Source organism: Apium graveolens, chromosome 10 (genome assembly GCF_009905375.1).
Source record: "Apium graveolens cultivar Ventura chromosome 10, ASM990537v1, whole genome shotgun sequence".
Taxonomy (NCBI): Eukaryota; Viridiplantae; Streptophyta; class Magnoliopsida; order Apiales; family Apiaceae; genus Apium; species Apium graveolens.
Window position 1 is genome coordinate 83,335,569 of NC_133656.1, and position 20,561 is coordinate 83,356,129.

Genomic DNA, 20,561 nt, shown 5'->3' on the forward strand with positions numbered 1-20,561 from the left:
CAATCATTGACTCACTAGCAATGGCTGGATCCACCCTTATGGCTTCTGTACCTACTTTTCTCTCAAAATCTCTCTTTTGTTGCATCAGGGTCTCACCTTGGCTCCCCACCCTCACACCCTCACCTTCACCTACTAAGGTGGGACTCCTCTCACTCACTTTTACCAATCCTGAATAAATGGATTTCTGATTTTCACTCTTTTCCTCTCCTTTTGCCTGGGAGCAACCCAACCTCTCACTCAATACACTCTCCTCTCTCAGTCCTAAGAGTGACTGTACAACCACTAAATCTTCTGCACTTGAAATAATTGAAGTTTGAAGTTGTGCAGAGATACTCGACGGATAAGTGATATCCGTCGAGTGAGTGGTAATGCTATCCGACGAATAACTGCTATTAGGCTTATCCATCGGGATACAATCACTACTCGACGGATGAGCAATATCCATCGAGAGAGTATAAATGAATGAGGTGGGAAGAGAAACTATTGTTGACTCTGTGTTGATTGAAGTTATTTGAGGCACAGATGTCACAATAGTATCTGAAAGAATTGGCAAGTGAGCCAACAAATCATCTAAAATATGATGCTCACTTGCACTAGATTTTGGCTTCCCCAACAGAGTTAAAGAAGGGGAATCAGGAATTGAAGTGTTTATCATATCCACTTCCAGAGAGTTTGTTGGTGAGCATGGAGTTTCAGATGCTTCTATAAATAGAGATTTTGGCTGTGACTCCACATTTATTGGAGCCACATCAAACTGAATTTGAGAGAGAGCTGGGACTGTGTCTTTAGCACCAGTTTGCACTGTGTGTGTGCCCTGTGCATCCCCAGAAGTTTTAGATTTCTTCTTTCTTGTGTAAGTTTGGTGAACTTGTGTCCCTAACCCTTTTGGCCTGTGCTCTTGGCTGAGAGCTTTGTTCAATAACTGCATCCTTTTGGGAGGATGTAGCTAGAAGTGAGCTTTTATCCTTTTTAAGCACTGTAGTTTGTTGGGAAACTGCAGTGTGGCTAGACTGGGGTTCATTCAACTCTCCATCCTTATTCTTGGGGCTCCTTGATGTTCACCCCTTCCCTCACCTAACTTACCCTCCTTCACACTCCCCTCTTTGGCTTTGGTGGATTTTTCAACTGGTACCTTTTGAGAGATATCAGAGGGGGTTTTCTTTGATTTGGATTTAGAAATAGCAGTAGTTTTGGCAGCTTTGGTAGGCAACTATTTGGTGTTTGTCACAGTTGACATAGCTACTCCTGAACTCAAAGAAATTGAGGAGGTTAGAATAGTTGTAGGGATGGATGAACTTACCTCACTTACCTGAGGTGCCTGCATTACAGGAAAATAGAACATTGGCACATCCCTGTGATGGTTGGCTCTGTTCAAATCTGCAATGAGTCTTCTCTCTTGAACCCAACAAGCCAGTTTGTTATTTGGGTTCTCAAGTACAATCTCTTGACATAGATGGTTAGCCAATAACATGAAAAATCTAGCATAATACACATTCTTTCCTCTTTTAGCTAACTCACCTAGTTTAAAACCTAACTCAATCAAGACAAGGTAACCGAAATTATAAAATTTATCTGTAACTAGCATGTATAGCATGTTAAGCATGGAAATGTTCACAAAATCAAAATTACTGACTTTTCCAGAGAAAACCTTAGTAACTACATCACACATGAAACTCCATTCCTTCCTAAGACCCATTCTTCTAAATCACTCAGTTTAGAAGTAGGAAGTGCATAATGCTTGGAATTAAGCATATTGATAATATCAGTGTCAGTGTGTGGTGAAGTCACATTATTATCAGGAATTTTGAAACATGCTTTTATCACATCACTATTGATACAGAATTCATTACCTTTGATGGTTAAAGTGATGGTCTTGTCAGTAGAGTTATAGATTGCAGTGGTCCACATCTCTTCAACAACTTCACAGAAGATTGTGGGTGATTCCAGCATGATGTAATTTAGCTTGCAGTTCTTCACAAAGTCCATCATCTTGTGATAGTCCTCTGATTGCTAAATACCCTTATTGACCAATGCAGTGAAGTTGTTCTTCTCATAAATGAACCCAATTTGAGACATAATCTTTACTACAGGTGCCATTATTAGAGAAAGAAAGCTTGAAGAGAAAGAGAATATTTTCTTGAGAGAGAATGAAATAAAAGCAGTTGAATTTGAGAATGATAAAAGAAAATAATTGGAATGAAATAAGCTTTTATACTATCTCAAAAATAACTGACAAAAATAATAAAGAAAAGTAAATTAACCAATAGAAATTGCCTAAAATAGCCGTTTAAAAGTAAACTGTAAAAATTCCACCCATTATCCGTCGTGTAATGCTTACAAACTGTAAGTATACTCGATGGATAATGTTCAGGAAATTAACGGCTGAGATTTAGACAATTCGACGGATGAAGATAAACTGATATCCGTCGAGTCATAAAGTATTCCAGAAAAATAATTGACTTTTATTAGCAAGTAGTATATCGACGGATGACTAAACTCGATGGATAAGGGTCATCCATCGAGATGCAAATTTTGACTTAGCCAAAATTTCATCCAAGGCTTAAAAATCAACTAAATTTCTGGCTACATTACAACTTGCAAAATAACTCAAATAAATTTAAGAGTAATTAAGCATACCTAACTCACTTACCAACCTTGAAAAGGTGGATTCATCCAGTGGCTTGGTAAAGATATCTGCAAGTTGCTTCTCACTTGGAACAAAATGTAATTCCACAGTACCATTCATCACATGTTCCCTTATGAAATGGTACTTGATGTCTATGTGCTTTGTCCTTGATTGTTGCACTGGATTTTCAATGATGGCAATTGCACTTGTGTTATCACAGAAAATAGGAATCCTCTTAACTTGCAAACCATAGTCTAGCAATCCATAAAATATGTGCACAACAACTGCCAGCAGCAATATATTCAGCTTCAGCTGTAGAAGTAGAAACTGAATTTTGCTTTTTACTGAACCAGGACACAAACTTGTTTCCTAGAAATTGACAGGTTCCTGTTGTGCTCTTTCTGTCAATTCTACAACCTGCATAATCTGCATCTAAATAACCAGTTATATCAAAACCAGAATATCTAGGGTACCAAATGCCAAGTTTTGGTGTTCCCTTGAGATATCTGAAAATTCTCTTAATAGCTATCAAATGAGATTCTCTAGGATCAGCCTGAAATCTAACACACAAACATGTAGCAAACATTATATCTGTCCTACTAGCTGTTAAGTATAGAAGTGAGCCAACCATGCCTCTATAACTTGAAATATCCACAGACTTTTCAGTAGTGTTTAATTCAAGCTTAGTTGCAGTGGCCATGGGAGTTTTTGCAGATGTGCAATCCATTAGATCAAACTTCTTTAAAAGATCAAAAATATATTTAGTTTGACTAATGAATATTCCATCACTAACTTGCTTAACTTGTAAACCAAGAAAGTAAGTTAGTTCTCCCATCATACTCATTTCATACTTACTTTGCATCAATTTGGCAAACTTTTTACAAAGTTTCTCATCTGTAGAGCCAAAAATAATATCATCTACATAAATTTGAACAAGTATGCTAGAGCCATTAACATTTCTGAAAAATAAAGTTTTATCTACAGTACCTCTTGTGAAGTGATTTTCCAAAAGGAACTTTGATAAAGTGCCATACCAGGCTCTAGGTGCTTGCTTCAGTCCATAAAGTGCTTTCAGAAGATAATAGACATATTCTAGAAAAGTTGGATCGTCAAAACCAGGAGGTTGACTGACATATACTTCTTCCTCCAAATCTCCATTCAGAAAGGCACTTTTGACATCCATTTGATAGACCTTGAAATTGGCATGGGCTGCATAGGCTAAGAAGATTCTGATGGCTTCAAGTCTTGCAACAGGAGCAAAAATTTCATCAAAATCTATTCCTTCTTGCTGACAGTAACCTTAGCAACCAATCTAGCTTTATTCCTGATTGCTATGTCTTTTTCATCCATCTTGTTTCTGAATACCCACTTGGTGTCTATTGGATTCTTTCCTTTAGACTTGGGTACCAGCTTCCATACTTTATTCCTTTCGAATTGGTTTAGCTCTTCCTGCATAGCTAAAATCCAATCAGGATCTAACAAAGCTTCTTCTACCTTCTTTGGTTCTTCCTTTGATAGAAAACTGTTGTATAGACATTCTTCCTGAGTTGCTCTTCTTGTTTGAACTCTAGAAGAAACGTCACCAATGATAAGCTCAAAGGGGTGATCTTTTGTCCATTTCCTTTGCTGAGGTAGATTAGCTCTAGATGAAGAGGCCTCGTGATTGTCTTGATGTGTAATTAAGTTTTGATTGCTAGAAACTCCCCCTGAGTTTGTGGATCTTTGATTTGAGAAAGGAGAATTTTCTGTAGGTGATTTGTCTTGACCTCCTGCTCCTTTTGATAACCCGACGGATGGTGAATTTTGAGTACCGACGGATGAGGCAGGTTGTCTTCCGACGGATAACACAGATTGCCTTCCGACGGATGAAGCATTATGCAACTCGACGGATGTTGAGTTTTGTGCTTCATTGGTGGTAGATTTGTCTGCATTATCCTTAGACACTGTTTCTTGATCACTCTCATCATAACTAACCATCTCAACATTGTCCAATTTGAGGCTCTCATGGTAACCTCCATCTTCCAGTCCTTCAATCTTTTTATCATCAAACACAACATGTATAGATTCCACAACAATGTTGGTTCTTAGATTGTAGACTCTATATGCTTTACCAACAGCATATCCAACAAAAATTCCTTCATCTGCTTCAGTATCAAACTTCCCGTTTTGATCAGTTTGAGTTCTCAGGATATAGCATTTGCAGCCAAAGACATGAAGAAAGTTTAGAGTTGGCTTCTTGTTCTTGAACAATTGATAGGGAGTCATGCATCTTGCTTGATTAATCAGAGAAATGTTCTGAGTTTAGCATGCAGTATTTACAGCTTAAGCCCAGAAATATGTTGGTAGTTTAGATTCTTGAAGCATTGTCCTTGCAGCTTCAATAAGTGATCTTTTCTTCCTTTCCACCACTCCATTCTGTTGTGGAGTCCTTGCTACTGAAAACTCATGCAAGATCCCATTTTCCTCACAAAATGCTCTCATGACATAGTTCTTGAACTCAGTTCCATTGTCACTCCTGATTCTTCTAACTTTGAAATCAGGATGATTGTTAACTTGCCTTATGTGATTGATGATGATTTCACTAGCCTCATCTTTAGACTTTAGGAAATATGTCCAAGAGAACTTTGAGAAATCATCTACAGTTACTAGGCAAAATCTTTTCCTTAAAATTGACAATACATTGAATGGTCCAAACAAATCCATGTGAAGCAGTTGCAAAGGCTCTTCAATTGCTGAATCAAGTTTCTTCCTGAATGATGCTTTAATCTGCTTCCCCTTTTGGCAGGCATCACACAATCCATCCTTTGTAAACTCCACTAGAGGAATGCCTCTTACTAGTTCTTTCTTTACCAGCTCATTCATGGTCTTGAAGTTTAAATGGGATAGCTTCTTGTGCCATAGCCAGCTTTCATCTTGACTTACTTTACTGAGAAGACAAGTTACAGATTCAGCTTTAGTTGAGTTAAAATCAGCTAGGTACATATTTCCTCTTCTCACACCAGTGAGAACCACTTTGTTGCTTTGATTATTAGTCATAACACAGGCTTCTTTGTTGAAGGTTACTGAATTGCCTTTGTCACAAAGCTGGCTGATACTCAACAGATTGTGTTTGAGACCATCCACTAAGGCAACCTCCTCTATGATGACATTGTCCTTTGAAATCAAGCCATATCCCACAGTATAACCCTTGTTGTCATCTCCAAAAGTAATACTTGGGCCAGCTCTCTCCTTAAACTCTGTGAGCAGGGTAGAATCACCAGTCATATGTCTTGAACAACCACTATCCAAGTACCAAAGATTCCTTCTGTTTCCCTGCACACATCAAAATCAAATCAAGTTGATTTTGGTACCCAAGTTTCCTTGGGTCCTGCCTTGTTAGCTTTCTTCTTCTGTTTCTTAGGTCTTAACTCATTTGACTTAGGAATTTCAGATTCTTCCTTAGTCATTTGGGTTGGGCCTTTGAAACCATTTAATGCAACAAAATTATCATGCATATTATAGCTACCAGGAAATGGCATGCTTGGTGTAAACATGTTATTCTAGTAGGGCATGCTAAATGGCATTTGAGGCATACTGTATGCAGCATAATATGGATTAGGTGCAAATGGCATATTAGTAAACTGTGCATTCATGTTCTGTGTAGGCATAGCATTAACAGGCATGGGAGGCATTGGATTTATGTTAGGAAATTGAGACTGAACAGACATGGGAGTAGGCATGGCAGATTTGCAATTAACGGACAAATGATTTACACTACCACACTTGACACATATTTTTCTAGGAGCATATTTATCAGGTGTGTAGTTATTGTGTTTGTTAATCCCTACTTTACCATTTCTATTGTTTTTCCTTTTTGTCTCTGTTTTTACCTCAATTTTCTCAAGTCTGTCACTTAACTGTTTGACAGTCATATGACCAACATTAGCCTTTTTCCCTTTCTTAACTTGACTTGACTCTCCTGAAACAAAGTTCTTGGAAACAGACCCATACTTCTCATTTAGCTTGATTAGTTTGGCTTTGCTAATGGGCTTGCTCACAACCGACGGATGAGGATTTTCATCTTTCGACGGATAACACTTTTTCTTATCCGACGGATAGTCCTCATTATCCGTCGAGTCTACATCTGTCAGCAAACCATCTACCAAATTAGGTTCTAGTTTCTCTTTATTCTTTTTCCAGGCTTCATCACAAAAAGACTCAATTCCTTGAACTTTGGTGATTTGAGCATGGACAGCCCTGGATGTTTTCCATGCTTTAATCACCTCTTGTTCACGCTCGAGCTGCTTCTTTAAAATCTCTTCCTTTTTCAAGGACTTAGTTAATTCCTCCTTAGCAATCTTACACTCAATTCTTAATTTCTCAAAATCAATAAACTAAGACTCAAGCACATTATTTCTCTCACTTAAAAACAAGTTATTTTCTTTGATTTTAGCATTTTCTTTAGTAAGAGACTTAAGTGTAACACGCAAATGATATAATTCTGTACACATGTCATTTATGGCATCATTACACTCAGCTTTAGATAAATATGCAAGGTTTGTAGTAATTACCTGATTGCTTGAGGAACTTGTCTCTGTTTCATCAGACTTGGCCATTAGGGCTAGATTGACATAGCTGACATCTTCATCTTCATCCAAACCATCTGCTGCCGAGTCATTCTCTTGTGTAATAAAAGCCCTTTCCTTTTGTTTGAGTAGATCAAAGTATTTTTTCTTATAATCCACAGACTCAAAATTTTTCTTACTGGAATCTGACTTTCTACACTCATTTGTGAACTTGAGCTTGGAAAATCTCCTGGAAAAAAATGCTAGGTGCTCATCAATGTCCTCCATATCACCTTGACTCAATGAATCTTCACTTTTTGCTGCAAGCTCCTTGCCCTTATTCTCACAGACCTTTGAAGTTGATTTCACAGCTTCCATCTTCACTTCCTTCTCCTTTTCCAAATCAGCAACTAGTGCAATGGATCCTCCTTTCTTCTTTCCTCTCTCCATCCTTTCATCCTGCTCTATCTCAAGCTCATAGGTCTTCAGGATGCCATACAGTCTCTCCAAAGTAAACTCTTGTGAGTTTTTTAATTAGACTGTCATTGGTTTCCATTCCTTTGGAAGAGATCTAAGGAATTTCATATTAGAGTCTTTAGTCTGATAGACTCTTCCATGCAACTTAAGAGCATTTAGTAGTTTTTGAAATCTACTAAAAATGTCAGTGAGTGACTCACTTTCCTCATTGTGAAAATGCTCATATTGCTGAATCAAGAGCTGTATTTTATTTTTTCTAACTTGCTCGGTGCCATCACAGATTATCTGTATAGTATCCAAGACTTCCTTGGCAGTTTTGCAGTTAATAATGTTGTCAAACATGTCTGCATCAACTCCATTGAACAGAATGTTCATGGCCTTTTTATCCTTCCTGACTTGTTCAATGTCAGGATCAGACCATTCGTGCCTTGGTTTGGGAACTGATGGCTCATTTCCTGTTGTAGCTCTCATTGGAACATGAGGACCTCTTTCTATGCAGTCCACATAGGCTTCATCTTGAGAAAGCATATGAAGATGCATCTTTACCTTCCAATGATGGTAATTATCTTTATCTAGAAAAGGAATCTTGACTCCAACGTCTTTCTTGTTCATCTTGCTGAATTGTTTTGATCTTTAAACTCTTTGTAGATTAAGAGCTTGCTCTGATACCAATTGTTAGTCCCTTAACAATATAGCAAGAATTACAGAAGGGGGGTTGAATGGAATTCTTGAACCTTTTTCTCGATATAAAAATGTTCAACTCGAATATAGATATAAGTGTTTTAATTGGCACCATGCGGAATAGAAACTAAATTGAATCAAAATATAAGTAATTAAAAACAAGAGTCTTTAAAAACTTTCTGGTGGATTTAAACAATTCCACCAGAGATATATATTATATATCGAGAGGACTCTGTGTGCAAGAATGCTCACAGCTGCTTACAAATCGAATTACTGAGAATACAGGGAAATGCTAATGATTCCGCTTACAAAGATTTCTCTGTTTTTGTATCTCAGCTCTGTCTATTTTATTTGCTACATTCTTGGTTTATATATATTACCAAGATTACAAAGTCAAAAAGACTGAATAAATATAAAAACTATCAGTCTTAAGCTTTGCTGCTTTTCATCCTCTATTACCCAGTTAAGGGGCTTCCACAGTAGATTTGTATACATCTCGACGGTTGTGCTCAGCTTTCACTGTTCAACTGATGTTTGAATTCTTTATATGATCATCCGTTGGATTTTATGAACATCCGTTGGATATATGATCATCCTTCGACTTTCTGAACATCCGTTGATGACTTCATTGATCATCCGTCGACTGCTATACTAAACATCCGTTGATAGTCATTTGATCATCTGTCGATGGCTTTGTTAATCATCCGTCGGTAGCTATTTTGGCACTTGACTTCATTTCACTTATGCAGAATTACAAGACATCATTTATATACAATTAATCAACCTATTCTGCATATCTAGTTAAAATCTACATGACCTATAGGCTATTACAGAATCTATACAAAGATGTATACAGAACTGTGCTACAGACTTATTATTACACAAGCTCCTCACTCGATGGATAATGAGTTGACATCCGTCGGGGCTATAATGAGTTATCCGTCGGGACTATAATTCTTATCCGTCGAGTGCTACATTATTTCACTAAGTAAAATCCACTTAGATATTTTGTTTATGAAATCATCAAGTACACAACATATGCACAACAATAAGTTATAAGTTTTATTTCAAAACCCGTACAGCTCAAACAGTGTTAAAAAGCCCGTATTTCAAACAAAATTATTGGCCCTATTTTGCCAAGAATGACCTATACCATATCGCTATTTTGAACCCGGTTTCGACCCGGGTTTGATCCCCCAAAAACCTGAATCCATTTCCTGTTTTGTGTTTCTGTAATTTTTATTATTTATTTATATTTTATTAAATCTAAATCGGTTTTATAAATTCTAAAAATATATTAAAAATTAGTTTTAAATTCTGAAAATTATAATAAATAATTTCTAAATTATTTTATTAATTTAGAAATTCAAAATTGATTATTTATTTAATTATTTATTATTTAATTATTTATTATTTAATAATTAAGTAATTAATTAATAAATAAGGTTAAAAAAATAATCGAATAATATGATTAATAATTCGATAATTATCCGGATAATGCGAGTAGCTCGTATTTATGCGAATAGTACTTCGATAAGTTGGATTATTATTCGAGCGTTAGTTATTTATTCGAATAGAGTGTCGTAATAGTTATACATATCGAATAGTTATTCATAAATAATCGATTTAGTCGTATAATTGATGATAATTTGTGATTAATTATAATTAATTGTAATTAATTCTAATAATTAAGGATTAATTATTTTAAAATACAATAATTCATAAATAATTATTTAAAAATATAATTAAGGTTTATTTAATTATGATTAATTATTTAAAAATATAATTAAGGTTTGTTTAATTAAGGATTAATTAAATCTTGTTTATTGCGTAGTAATTAAACTGTTAGTTCGATTTGAGTGAAACGAAGACCCTTAGACTCAGAAAAATGACCTGATTCCATTAAAAATAATTATAAATCATAATTTCTTTCGAAAGCGAGTCGTCTTATGGTAGTTAATTGTTTGTAGGCCCTATTAGGGGTCAAATCGAGCCTAGTAAATTCCGAAAAAATCAGGAATCGAACCAGATAGGATTACTTGATGCAGGTATAAGCCTAATATCGATTATAAAAATAATTACGAGTCTAAAATAAATTATGTGCCTTATGTTCTATGTGCTTTACGTGATTATGTGAACCTTATGTGCTATATAATTATATATATTTATATATGCGATTCAGATATAATCGTATGGGTAGACGATTAGGCCTACGTGGTATCAACTCGAGATACGCGTATGAAGTAAGTTATCTTAACAAATGTCTTTCCTTGATAGATTCTCTATCCTCAAGGCGAATCAAGCCAGAAGTAGAAGGCAGTGAAGCATACGAGGTGAAGTGCACACCAGACAAGTTTTTCCCCTATTCTAAGTTCAGAATAGTATACCCCACTTTCTATATCAATTATACCTTGATAATTCTTGTTCATATACACTGATACACAATTATTGATTATCGTTTCTATTTCATTTAGATTCTTAATTTCTCCCAATTTATTGAATTCTCTATTCAAATTTCAATACTTTTACCCTTGTTACATATACTCTGATATATGCTGATATTGGGATACATCATAAGCATACCGATTATTCCGGATGCTAAGCTATGGACTGGATGGTTACAATACGGGCCGGGTATTAACTGGAACCTTGATTATGTGGCCATAGTTGCCTAGGTACCTCTTATGTTGGTTGGGTCTATGCAGTTGGGTATAGATACGTCTATATCCTGACTGATCAGCAGGTTATAGTGCATATATTGGTTTTTATTTCCAGTCTTGTTCATTTGGCACTCGCCCGCAATGGCAAATTATTATTCTTTACAGAAACAAATGGTTGTTCAAACCAGCAGATTACCGGTCCATTTATTCTTCTCTCTGTATACTATATATATTGTTGCAGGCTTGTTGAGCAATTTTGGCTCACCCCCTTTTATTGTTATTCCCATTGTTTTTCAGTTAAGGTTGAGAATGAAACCCATCAAAACCCAAGTAGTCAAGAAGCGAGTCAAGCAACGGGACCCTCGTATACCAAGGGTGTTTGTCCCTATCCCAGATGAGAGCTTTGAATTACCAGATCAGGTGTAACAGGATAAGTAATAGTGATAGTTTGAATAAAAGTTGTTTAGTTTAAAATGTGAATAGAATAAATTTTGTAACAAAGAGAGTTCTTGAGATAGTTGATTCATTTTGGTTTGTAATAAAGTTGGTTGTGGTTCTTGTTTTCAATCCTTAACCTTGAAAGGATCCTGAGTAGTAGTAGTTCGGGGTAATTATTTTATTTAAATTCTGCTTGTACAGGTTTAGTGAGTAGTTAGTGTTAATAATGCCCTAAATCTATACCCCGAATTTGGAGGGTGTTATATCAACTCCTGACCCTGGGTTAAGGCTGTCACAGTTGGTATCAGAGCTGCAGGTTTGAGTCCCTGATTTAGGTTAGGAATAGAGTCAAAAGAGTACATTAAGGTTTATATATAGATGTGAGTCAGCAACTCAAGCAGAGGGGTGAGTCCATGAGTTCAGTCGAGGGTTTGTAAGGCGAAACCCTGACGCCTATTGAGGATTGGCTGGAACTGCCCTAGCCTAGAGCACGTCTTCTTCGTATGCATATTAGTGGTAATTTGCGATAGAGATTTCTAGTTTTCCTCTCCAGAAAAATGAGTTTGATTAAGAGAATTCAGCTTCTGAGCGGACCCTTGATGTGTCAGCTGAAGAGACGCCAATGCTATTTCTAAATATCACATTTTCTATGTCAAGGAATGTTATTGGACCGAGTGTGTGACCTCGGTGAGATCAGATAGTATGATAATAGTCGGTGGCTGCTATGACGGCCAAGTTTTGTAAAGTATGGGGATTAGTACGGTTGTATAATCCTAAACCTTTCACACCTTTCTTGAAACGCGTTGTGTTCCCAAAGTAACTGTTCACTTTTTTATAAGCTGTTTATTTTCCCATAATAAAGTCAAAGCCCGAATTAAGCAACTTAAGGTCTTGTTGATTTCATTATAAATCAGATTTTCCCTTCCTATTTGTGAATTTCCTTTTTAAACATTGTTTCTTCCATCAGTGATTCTTTCGATTGATTGGGGCCAACAATGCATATGATTTGACTATTTGTCTTTGTGACAAAGGGTCTGGTGGAATTGCACCAAGTTATGTATTGTGAACTATGCGGTACTAAGAATGGCCATCTTATATACTTGTATGGTTGCCCTCAGTCATACCTATGTCTTCTTCTCTTGTCCTCCCTATATCATTAATTCCTTGACTTTGAAATTTCATTTGAAGTCCCGAGGTAGTGAGGTTTCAGTAGCTTTTATAATTAGACAGTCCTGGTTATTGAAAGTAAATAAGAGTTGACTGTCTGGAGGAATAAAAGTTTTATATCAGACTGCTACTTCAGAAATGAAAATAGTAGAGAGAATTTATGATTCGATATTGAAGGTTGTAGCTTTAGAAAAGTTAACTATGTGGAAGATGGGTCAATTGTAAGAGATAAGAAGTCGCCTTCAGAGGGATGGTTGATTGAAACTCAGACTAGTGCATTAGCCAAGTCTGTGATTCTTAAGTTTAACTTGACTTATCAATTTACCCTTTTTGGGTGGTGCCTAGTGTAGCCCGTCTAGCTTTGCGATGTATGGAATTTATTAATGTTATATTTTAATAATGCTGGAAGGTTGCTCAGTTGTTGTTATATTGAGAGGGTATGTTATAATGTTTAATACCTTTATATTCCAGTTTTTTACGTTGTTGTTAATTCTGCTACTATTATCGTTACTATTATTGCTAGTGTTGCTAATCTAGATATCTTTTATAAATGGATCCTAAGAATAAAGACATGGGTGCTTTGATTGGGAAGCATTTTCCTGACACAGGTGCATCATTTAAACAATGACATTTTTGCTATACATTCTCGTTATGTTTTTGAATAAACTTCCTGTTATATTTCAGGAAAATGACACCCAAGAAAGCTACCCAGTCTAGAGAAAATAGTAGTAGTTTAGCGGAGGGTCTAGTTATAATTGAAATTATAGACTTGTTGTGCCAGCAACAGCAATAACAATTGTAGTTAATCCAACAGATTCAGCAGCAATAACATCAACAAGGAGGGCTCAACCAAACTACTAGTTTTAAATAATTTCAGTCTGTTAAGCCCCCAGAGTTCAAAAGCGAAGTGAATCCTGTTGTTGCCAGCAATTGGCTTAAGGAAATGGAAAAGGCATTTACCCTCACGCAAGTAAGTGATGATCTTAAGACCGATTATGCGAGCGACTTTCTTAAAAATGAAGCAATTTATTGGTGGGAATCCACTCGTGCGTTGAAAGGAGAAGGCCTTGTTTCTTGAACGAGATTTACAGAATTATTCTTGGAGAAGTATTTTCCCGATTGTCTAAGGAATCAATTGGAAGCCGAGTTTCTAGAACTGAAACAAGGTGAAAGAAGTGTGTTGAATTATGAGGCCAAGTTTACAGAATTGGCCCGATTAGTTCCTGAGTAAGTAAGTACGGAGGTTCAGAAAACAAGAAGGTTTCAACAAGGATCGAAGCCTGAAATTCGCAGATGAGTTGTGGCATTGCAAACCAAGACATACTCCTCTGTGGTTCAGGCTGCCCTGGTAATGGAAAGTGACCAGAAGTTGACTGTTAAGGAAGAGAGTGATAAGAAAAGAAAGTCTGAAGGTGATATAGATGGGACAGACCAAGGAGAATCTAGTCAGGAGTTGCAGAATCTGTTTGGCCGAAACAGAAGTAATAGATTCCAGAGACAGAGTTTCTCTCAGGCTAGGTCTAGTGCTACTTCAGTTGCTTCCACTCCAGCCCAGTTAGTCAAGTCAACAGTGGATTGCAAGTCCTGTGACATGAGACATAGTGGTTCGGGCAAAAAAAATGTGCAATGTTTCAAGTATGGTCATAAGGGTCATTATGCATCAGAATGCAGTCCAAAAAATCCAGCAGTTACGTGTTACAATTGTGGAAAAGTTGGGCATATTGCAAAGAACATCCAGCACATCTAGAGGCAGAACATTCAAAAGAACCAAGAGATCGAGCGTTTAGAATTTGGACGTAGTTATAGCTGATCTGATACCCTTCGAGCTAGAAGAGTTCGATGTGATTTTAGGAACGGGTTGGTAGTCCTATAGTAAGGCAAGGAGTGGTTTTAGAAGAAGCGAATTGTAAAGTGTACAGAAGCCAATAGTAAGGTAAGTTTCTAGGTACAGAAGCAATATAAGAAGTTATTCCAATCATGCGAGGAAAGGAGTAATAAGCTAAGGATATAAGATAGATCCACCATGTGTAAAGATATGAAGGAGAAAATACTTAAGCTGGATGAAGTTTGAGTAATAAATAAATGCCCTGGAGTCTCTCTGAAGGTCAGTGGAATGAAATAATTAGTTCGATAATTGTAAAAGTTATTGGAAAGGGAAGTGAGCATACCAGATATAGTCCCTTGGGGTCACCGTGATGTTGTTGAAGAAGAGGGATGAAATTATGAGATTGTGTACTGATTATCGGGAGTTTAACAAAATGACGACTAAGAATAAGTAACCCCTATTAAGAATTGATTACTTATGAGACCTAATTCAATGAGTGTGTTATTTCTCGGGGATTAACTTAAGATCCAGCCTGAGGACATATCAAAGATTTGATTAGAATGAGTTTTGAGTATTGCAAGTTCTGGTGATGTTATGTGGAGTAACAAATGTATCAATTGCCTGTAAGGAATTAAGGAACATGGTGTATAAGGAGAACTTGGATAAGCAAATTGTATTTATTGATAACATCCTCAGCTATTCAAGGATTCAGAAAGTCTGTGTAGAACGCTCAAGGATTTCCTTACGAAGATTAGAAGGGAATAAGCTATATGCTAAGTTCTCCCAGTATGAATTTTAGCTCAGATAAACAAAGGATTCCGATCTTTCCATTAAAAATCACCTAAGCAAAACCGATATAGTAACAGATGCCCTGTGCAAAAGGAAAGGATTGAATGTGATTAAAATTGCTAAGGTGTTAATAAAAGAATTGGAAAGAGTGGGATGTGAAGTTCAAATAGCTGAAGGTGAGAAGAAGTAAAGATATGAGATTACTTTCCAGCCTTAATTGATGAAAATAAGTAAGAAGTGTTCGAATGTTTGGAAAATTAAGTTGAAATTGAGTACCATCTATCATCCATAGACGAAGGGCCAAAGTGAAAAGACGATTCAGACAATATAAGATATGTTGAGAGTATATATATTTTGAATTTAAAAGGAAACTGAGGTAATCACCTACCATGGAGTAAGTTTTCCTATGCTAATAGTTATCATGCTAGTAGGGGAATGCTATTTTGTGAAGCCTTGTATGGACATAAGTGTGGGTCCCCACACTAGTGAGAGAAAGTGGGAGTAGAGACGTTGTTAGGTTCTGAGTTAATTCAGCACACCGAGTACGTAGTGGTGTTGATTTGGAACAGAGATGAAGTAGCTCGGAATAAACAAAGAAGGAAGGCAGAGTTGTATCAAAAGAGTATGAATATAGAAATAGGACCATTGGTGTTGACAAAGGTTTCACCTTGAAAGAGATTGGCTAGGTATGAATAGAAGGGACAAGTTGAGTCCTAAATGTAGTGAACCGTTCCAGGTATTGATAAATATAGGTAAAGTTGCCCATGAGTTGATATTGCCACCGCAATTGCATAAATTTATAGTATATTTTATGTGTCAATGTTAAAGTGATATGTTTCTGATTTGAATCGAGTCATTGATTAGGAGCCAAAAGGCTCTCATCCAAACTTATTCTACGTAGAGTGATCGATTCAATCCTAGATTGTTATGAGCGAGTCCTTAAGAATGAGTCTCTATCTATAGTAAGTATGCTTTGTATAAATCCGTAAGTAGAAGAGTCTACTTAGAATTTAGAGTCAGATATGCTTGACAAATATCCTCACTTGTTTGGTTAGATCAGATTTTGAGGACAATCTTTTTTAAGGGGGGAAGGATGTAACGACTCGTATATTTTCTATTAATTTAAAGTAAAATAATAAAATATGTGTCTTGGTTTTGGCAGCAGTGTGTTGATATATAATATTTGTCTGTGATTTATTATTGTAAAGGATTGGAATGTGTAGTTAAATATTGAGTTATATTATTCTGTTTCATATTTTTAAAGGTGATTTTATCACAGTTTTAAATCCATAAATATTTGGATTGTCTTTAAAATTATTTTTATGGTTTAATAATTACAATAATAATTTTTGGGATTTTATAAAATTTAGAAACCAATATTTCATCAGTTATTTAACCCTGTATGATTTTTTGATTGCATTTATTTGTAAAATCCGTATTTAATTCTAGAATTCTTCAAAAATTATGAAACTCATATTTATTTAAGTTTGGAATATTCTGAGAATTTTAAAATTATTTTCGAAATTTTTGAGATTAATTTCACCCGCGCGTTGATTCCTTTAATTGATAAAAGCGGGTATAAATTACATTTTAGAAATTATTCTAAAATTACGAAATTTATGTTTTTATAAACTTCGAGATATTTGTAATATTTTAAGACTATTTTCATGATTTTAAGAATTTGTTTTTAAGTGCATCTCAGTTCGTTAATGGTGAAATGCGAGTAGGGTTGCGTTTCAAAAATGGTTTAAAAATTATGAAAATTTTATTTTATTAGTTTCGGAATTTTTATAAAATTTTAAAACTAGTTTGGTAAATTTTCAGTTTATTATCGTCTGTAAATCATTCGTTTAAAAACCAAATATCGGGATAAATTGAGTCTCAGGACTTTCATGATTATCTCGAAATACACGTGTCGTATTTTCAGCAGAGTTGGGGACACGTGCTGCATTATAAACCAAAGTAAGAGAATAAAAAAAATATACCCCCCTGTTCTGTTCTTTCTTCTTCCCTTCCCCGGCGGTCTCATCTCCTCTCCTTCGATCTGTTCCACATCTCTCTAGCTTCCCTATTTCCCTCATAACAGTCTCTCTCCCTCTCCTCTTTCTTTCCTCAATTTTTCTGCCTATTTCCGGTCTCCAAGCTACCGCCATGGTTTCCAGCGAACCATCGGTTGTTCCGATGCCATAGCTTCCCCTGTTCCTTTTTCTTGTTGTTGTTTCCGTTACTGCACTACAGCATAGATGGCCTATTGCAATGGTTTAATTATGTATGTTACAAAATTATGTTACCTTAGGTATGCTCATCTTTGCCTACCACAACGTAGTATTTTTGATGGTACCATAGCCTTTATAACATGTTACTATAGATTCAAAGTGTTACATACGAGTAACATGTAGAAATTTATGTTACAATAGGGTGTTAATGGATAAAAAAGTAGTACATTTTACAAACAATTAAATATATATAATTATTTGACATGAAAATTAATCAAATTTATAATATAACTAAGCAAAAATATTAAAATTAGTTAAGATTTATAAAAAAATTAAGAATTTTATAAACTGTATTAATTAATAATTGATAATTTTTTATCAATAAAAAATTTAAACACTATTAAAACTTAAAATTTATTTTTTTTAAAAGAAATAAAATTAGCTGGGTTTTCAATAAGGCGGACTCAAAATTTTTGGAGAAGCCGTAAAAATTCAGACATATTCTTATCTCCCTCTCATTCTCCCTCATTCTCCCTCATTCTCTCTCACTCTGATTCTCTCTCTCCCAGTCACTAATTGGACTCGAGCTAGGGTTTCTATCAGTCTAAACATATCTCTCTCTCGGTATCTCTCAATTTTCAGTTGAACTGAATTATAGATTAGCTAGGATTTGGGGCTTCACTGCAGAAGGATTCAACCGGGTCTTCTTGTTTCTCAACACAATTGGTTTGGGGCTTCACTAATATCAGGTCTTCTTGTTTTATAATCGATTCTTCTTCTGTAATATGGGTTTCTCAATTAAGGTATTTTTCCAAATTGGGTCTTACAATTAGGGTTTTTGTGTGTTATTATTTTTATATGTTTATTTGTTTGTAGATGCTTGCGGAGATTGGTGGTCTGTTTCAATGGTATAAGTGACAGGGTTCCACATCTTCTCCATCGTCTCGTTTCGCCACCGCTTCGCCAATCTCACTGTCTCAACATCGGAATGGTAAGTAAAATCGCACAACTCATAGCTCTAATTACAAATTACATCTTAATTTGTTTGTAGGGGTCAAGCAGAGAGGGAGTTCAAGGTGGAAGTAGAAGCTATTGGAAAAGTAAGGCATAAGAACCTTGTAGGTTTGATTGGTTACTGTGTTGAAGGTTCGCAAAGGTACTTCTTGCTTACGTATTTGTTTTATCATTTATTGTCATTATGTTTGACGTAATAGTAAAATTACCTCAAAAGTTTCTTGAATTGACTATGGAAAAAATTGTCCACTCAGGTTACTTGTGTATGAGTATGTTGACAATGGCAATTTGGAGCAGTGGTTACATGGTGACGTAGGACCTATTAGCCCTTTGAGCTGGGAAATTAGGATGAAGATTGCTATAGGGGCTGCAAAAGGGTTCATTTTTTTAAGTTTAGTTCCCTTCGTAAAGAAAATTATGATTATTAAATTTTTAGTTTTTTGAGTTTTTTGGTCTTTTAGCATGGCTCTTTGAATTCTATAATGTAAAGTAGATTTCAACTTCAAAGAGCTCAGGGCCAATATGTTTTGATCATTTTTCAGTCTGGCCTATTTGCACGAAGGACTAGAACCCAAAGTTGTGCACCGTGATGTTAAATCCAACAACATTCTTATGGATCGTAAGTGGAACCCCAAAGTATTAGATTTTGGATTTGCCAAATTGTTAGGATTTGAAATAAGCCATGTGACTACACGAGTGATAGGTACATTCAGGTATGATCATTTCATATGCTCACAATGCAATGATGTTGTGAAAAGTTTGTTCTTGATCCTGCTTACTGCTGTCTTTGTCTGCAGATATATTTCTCTAGATTATGCAAGTACAGGGATGCTTAATGTTATGAAGATATAAGATATATGATGCGTCAATGTTATGCCAGGAATAATGTGATTTCTGGAATATTATTGAAATATTGATGCCATATATATAATATGTGTGAGGAGAAGTCAACAAATATCAATTTTAAATGAAACTGAGGTCATATAAATATATCTGCTTTCCTCCCGCTAGTTTGATTGTGAGTGCGATTCCATTAAAAAATTAATAATAAGATAATTCTATAAAAATTTCTTGTTGTTAAAAATGGTACTGGTTTCATCAAATCGATGCTAGGAAATTTAAATACGTCATAAGTGAAGAAATGTTGATATAATTATTAAAAGCTTATAAGTGAATAAAAAGGTAAAATTAAAAAGAAGTAAATGAGAAAATACGGTAAACTCTGCCCTGTGTTCTTAAAATTGTTTTCATTTACTACTTTTTAGTTTTTAGTGGTTATAGTCTGCTAAAATCTTAAAAAGAGTTACATGATAGGATTTATAAGACTAGTACTAGTATAGCTTTCTGATTGAACTATTATTACTTTGTTGTATTGACTGTTGATTGTATTATCTTCTTTTAAATGCATAGTTGAGCTGTGAAATACAAAAGTTGAAATAGAGAAGGTGACTTATTTAGTTTTATTGCTAGTCCATCCAGAATTCCCGCAAGAATTTTTTTATATGTATATGTGTTTGTCTTGTTACTTATTTACTGTTTTGAAGAATTTGCATTGAAGAATTTACTGTTACTTATTTCCCTATTGTTTGTTTTTTTAAATTATTATCAGACATCGCTTACTTGTTAGACCATTGATAGAGGAAATTTGGATTTTTATTGTACTTTGGTAAAATTATATTTTTTTTACCATAATATCTGCACCCAAGGTTTATACCCAAAACATTAGGATTTAAACGGTTTCTGGAATACAATCAAAATTTGGGAAAATGTTGTTTGCTGCTCTGACTATCTGATCTCATGGTAATAGCTCATTCTGTTTCTCTACATAATGGATTCGTCGATGGTAGTTCATAGCGGTGGATGTCACTGTAAAAGAGTGAGATGGAAAGTACATGCACCAGCAAGTATATTAGTCTGGGATTATAATTGTTCTATCTATTACATGAGAAAAAATACCCACCTTATTGTCCCTGCCGAAAGATTTGAACTTCTAGGACACTCAACAGACTTCTTCACAACTTACACTTTCAACACTCACACAACGCAACACACTTTCTGTAAAGTTTGTGGCATTACTTCATTCTATATTCCACGCTCCAATCCTGATGGAGTCGCGATTACCTA

The 20,561-nt window shown here is 35.4% G+C and overlaps 1 protein-coding gene across 1 annotated transcript; it reads left to right on the forward strand.

Moving 5' to 3' along the window:
* Window positions 1–18,208: 18,208 nt before the first annotated feature.
* LOC141690715 (putative receptor-like serine/threonine-protein kinase At4g34500) lies at window positions 18,209–19,289 on the forward strand. The gene is made up of 6 exons (XM_074495489.1): window positions 18,209–18,226; window positions 18,300–18,331; window positions 18,475–18,579; window positions 18,692–18,814; window positions 18,980–19,150; window positions 19,235–19,289. Exons 1-6 carry the CDS (start codon window positions 18,209–18,211, stop codon window positions 19,287–19,289), a joined length of 504 nt encoding a protein of 167 aa, XP_074351590.1.
* The last annotated feature ends 1,272 nt before the right edge of the window (window positions 19,290–20,561 follow it).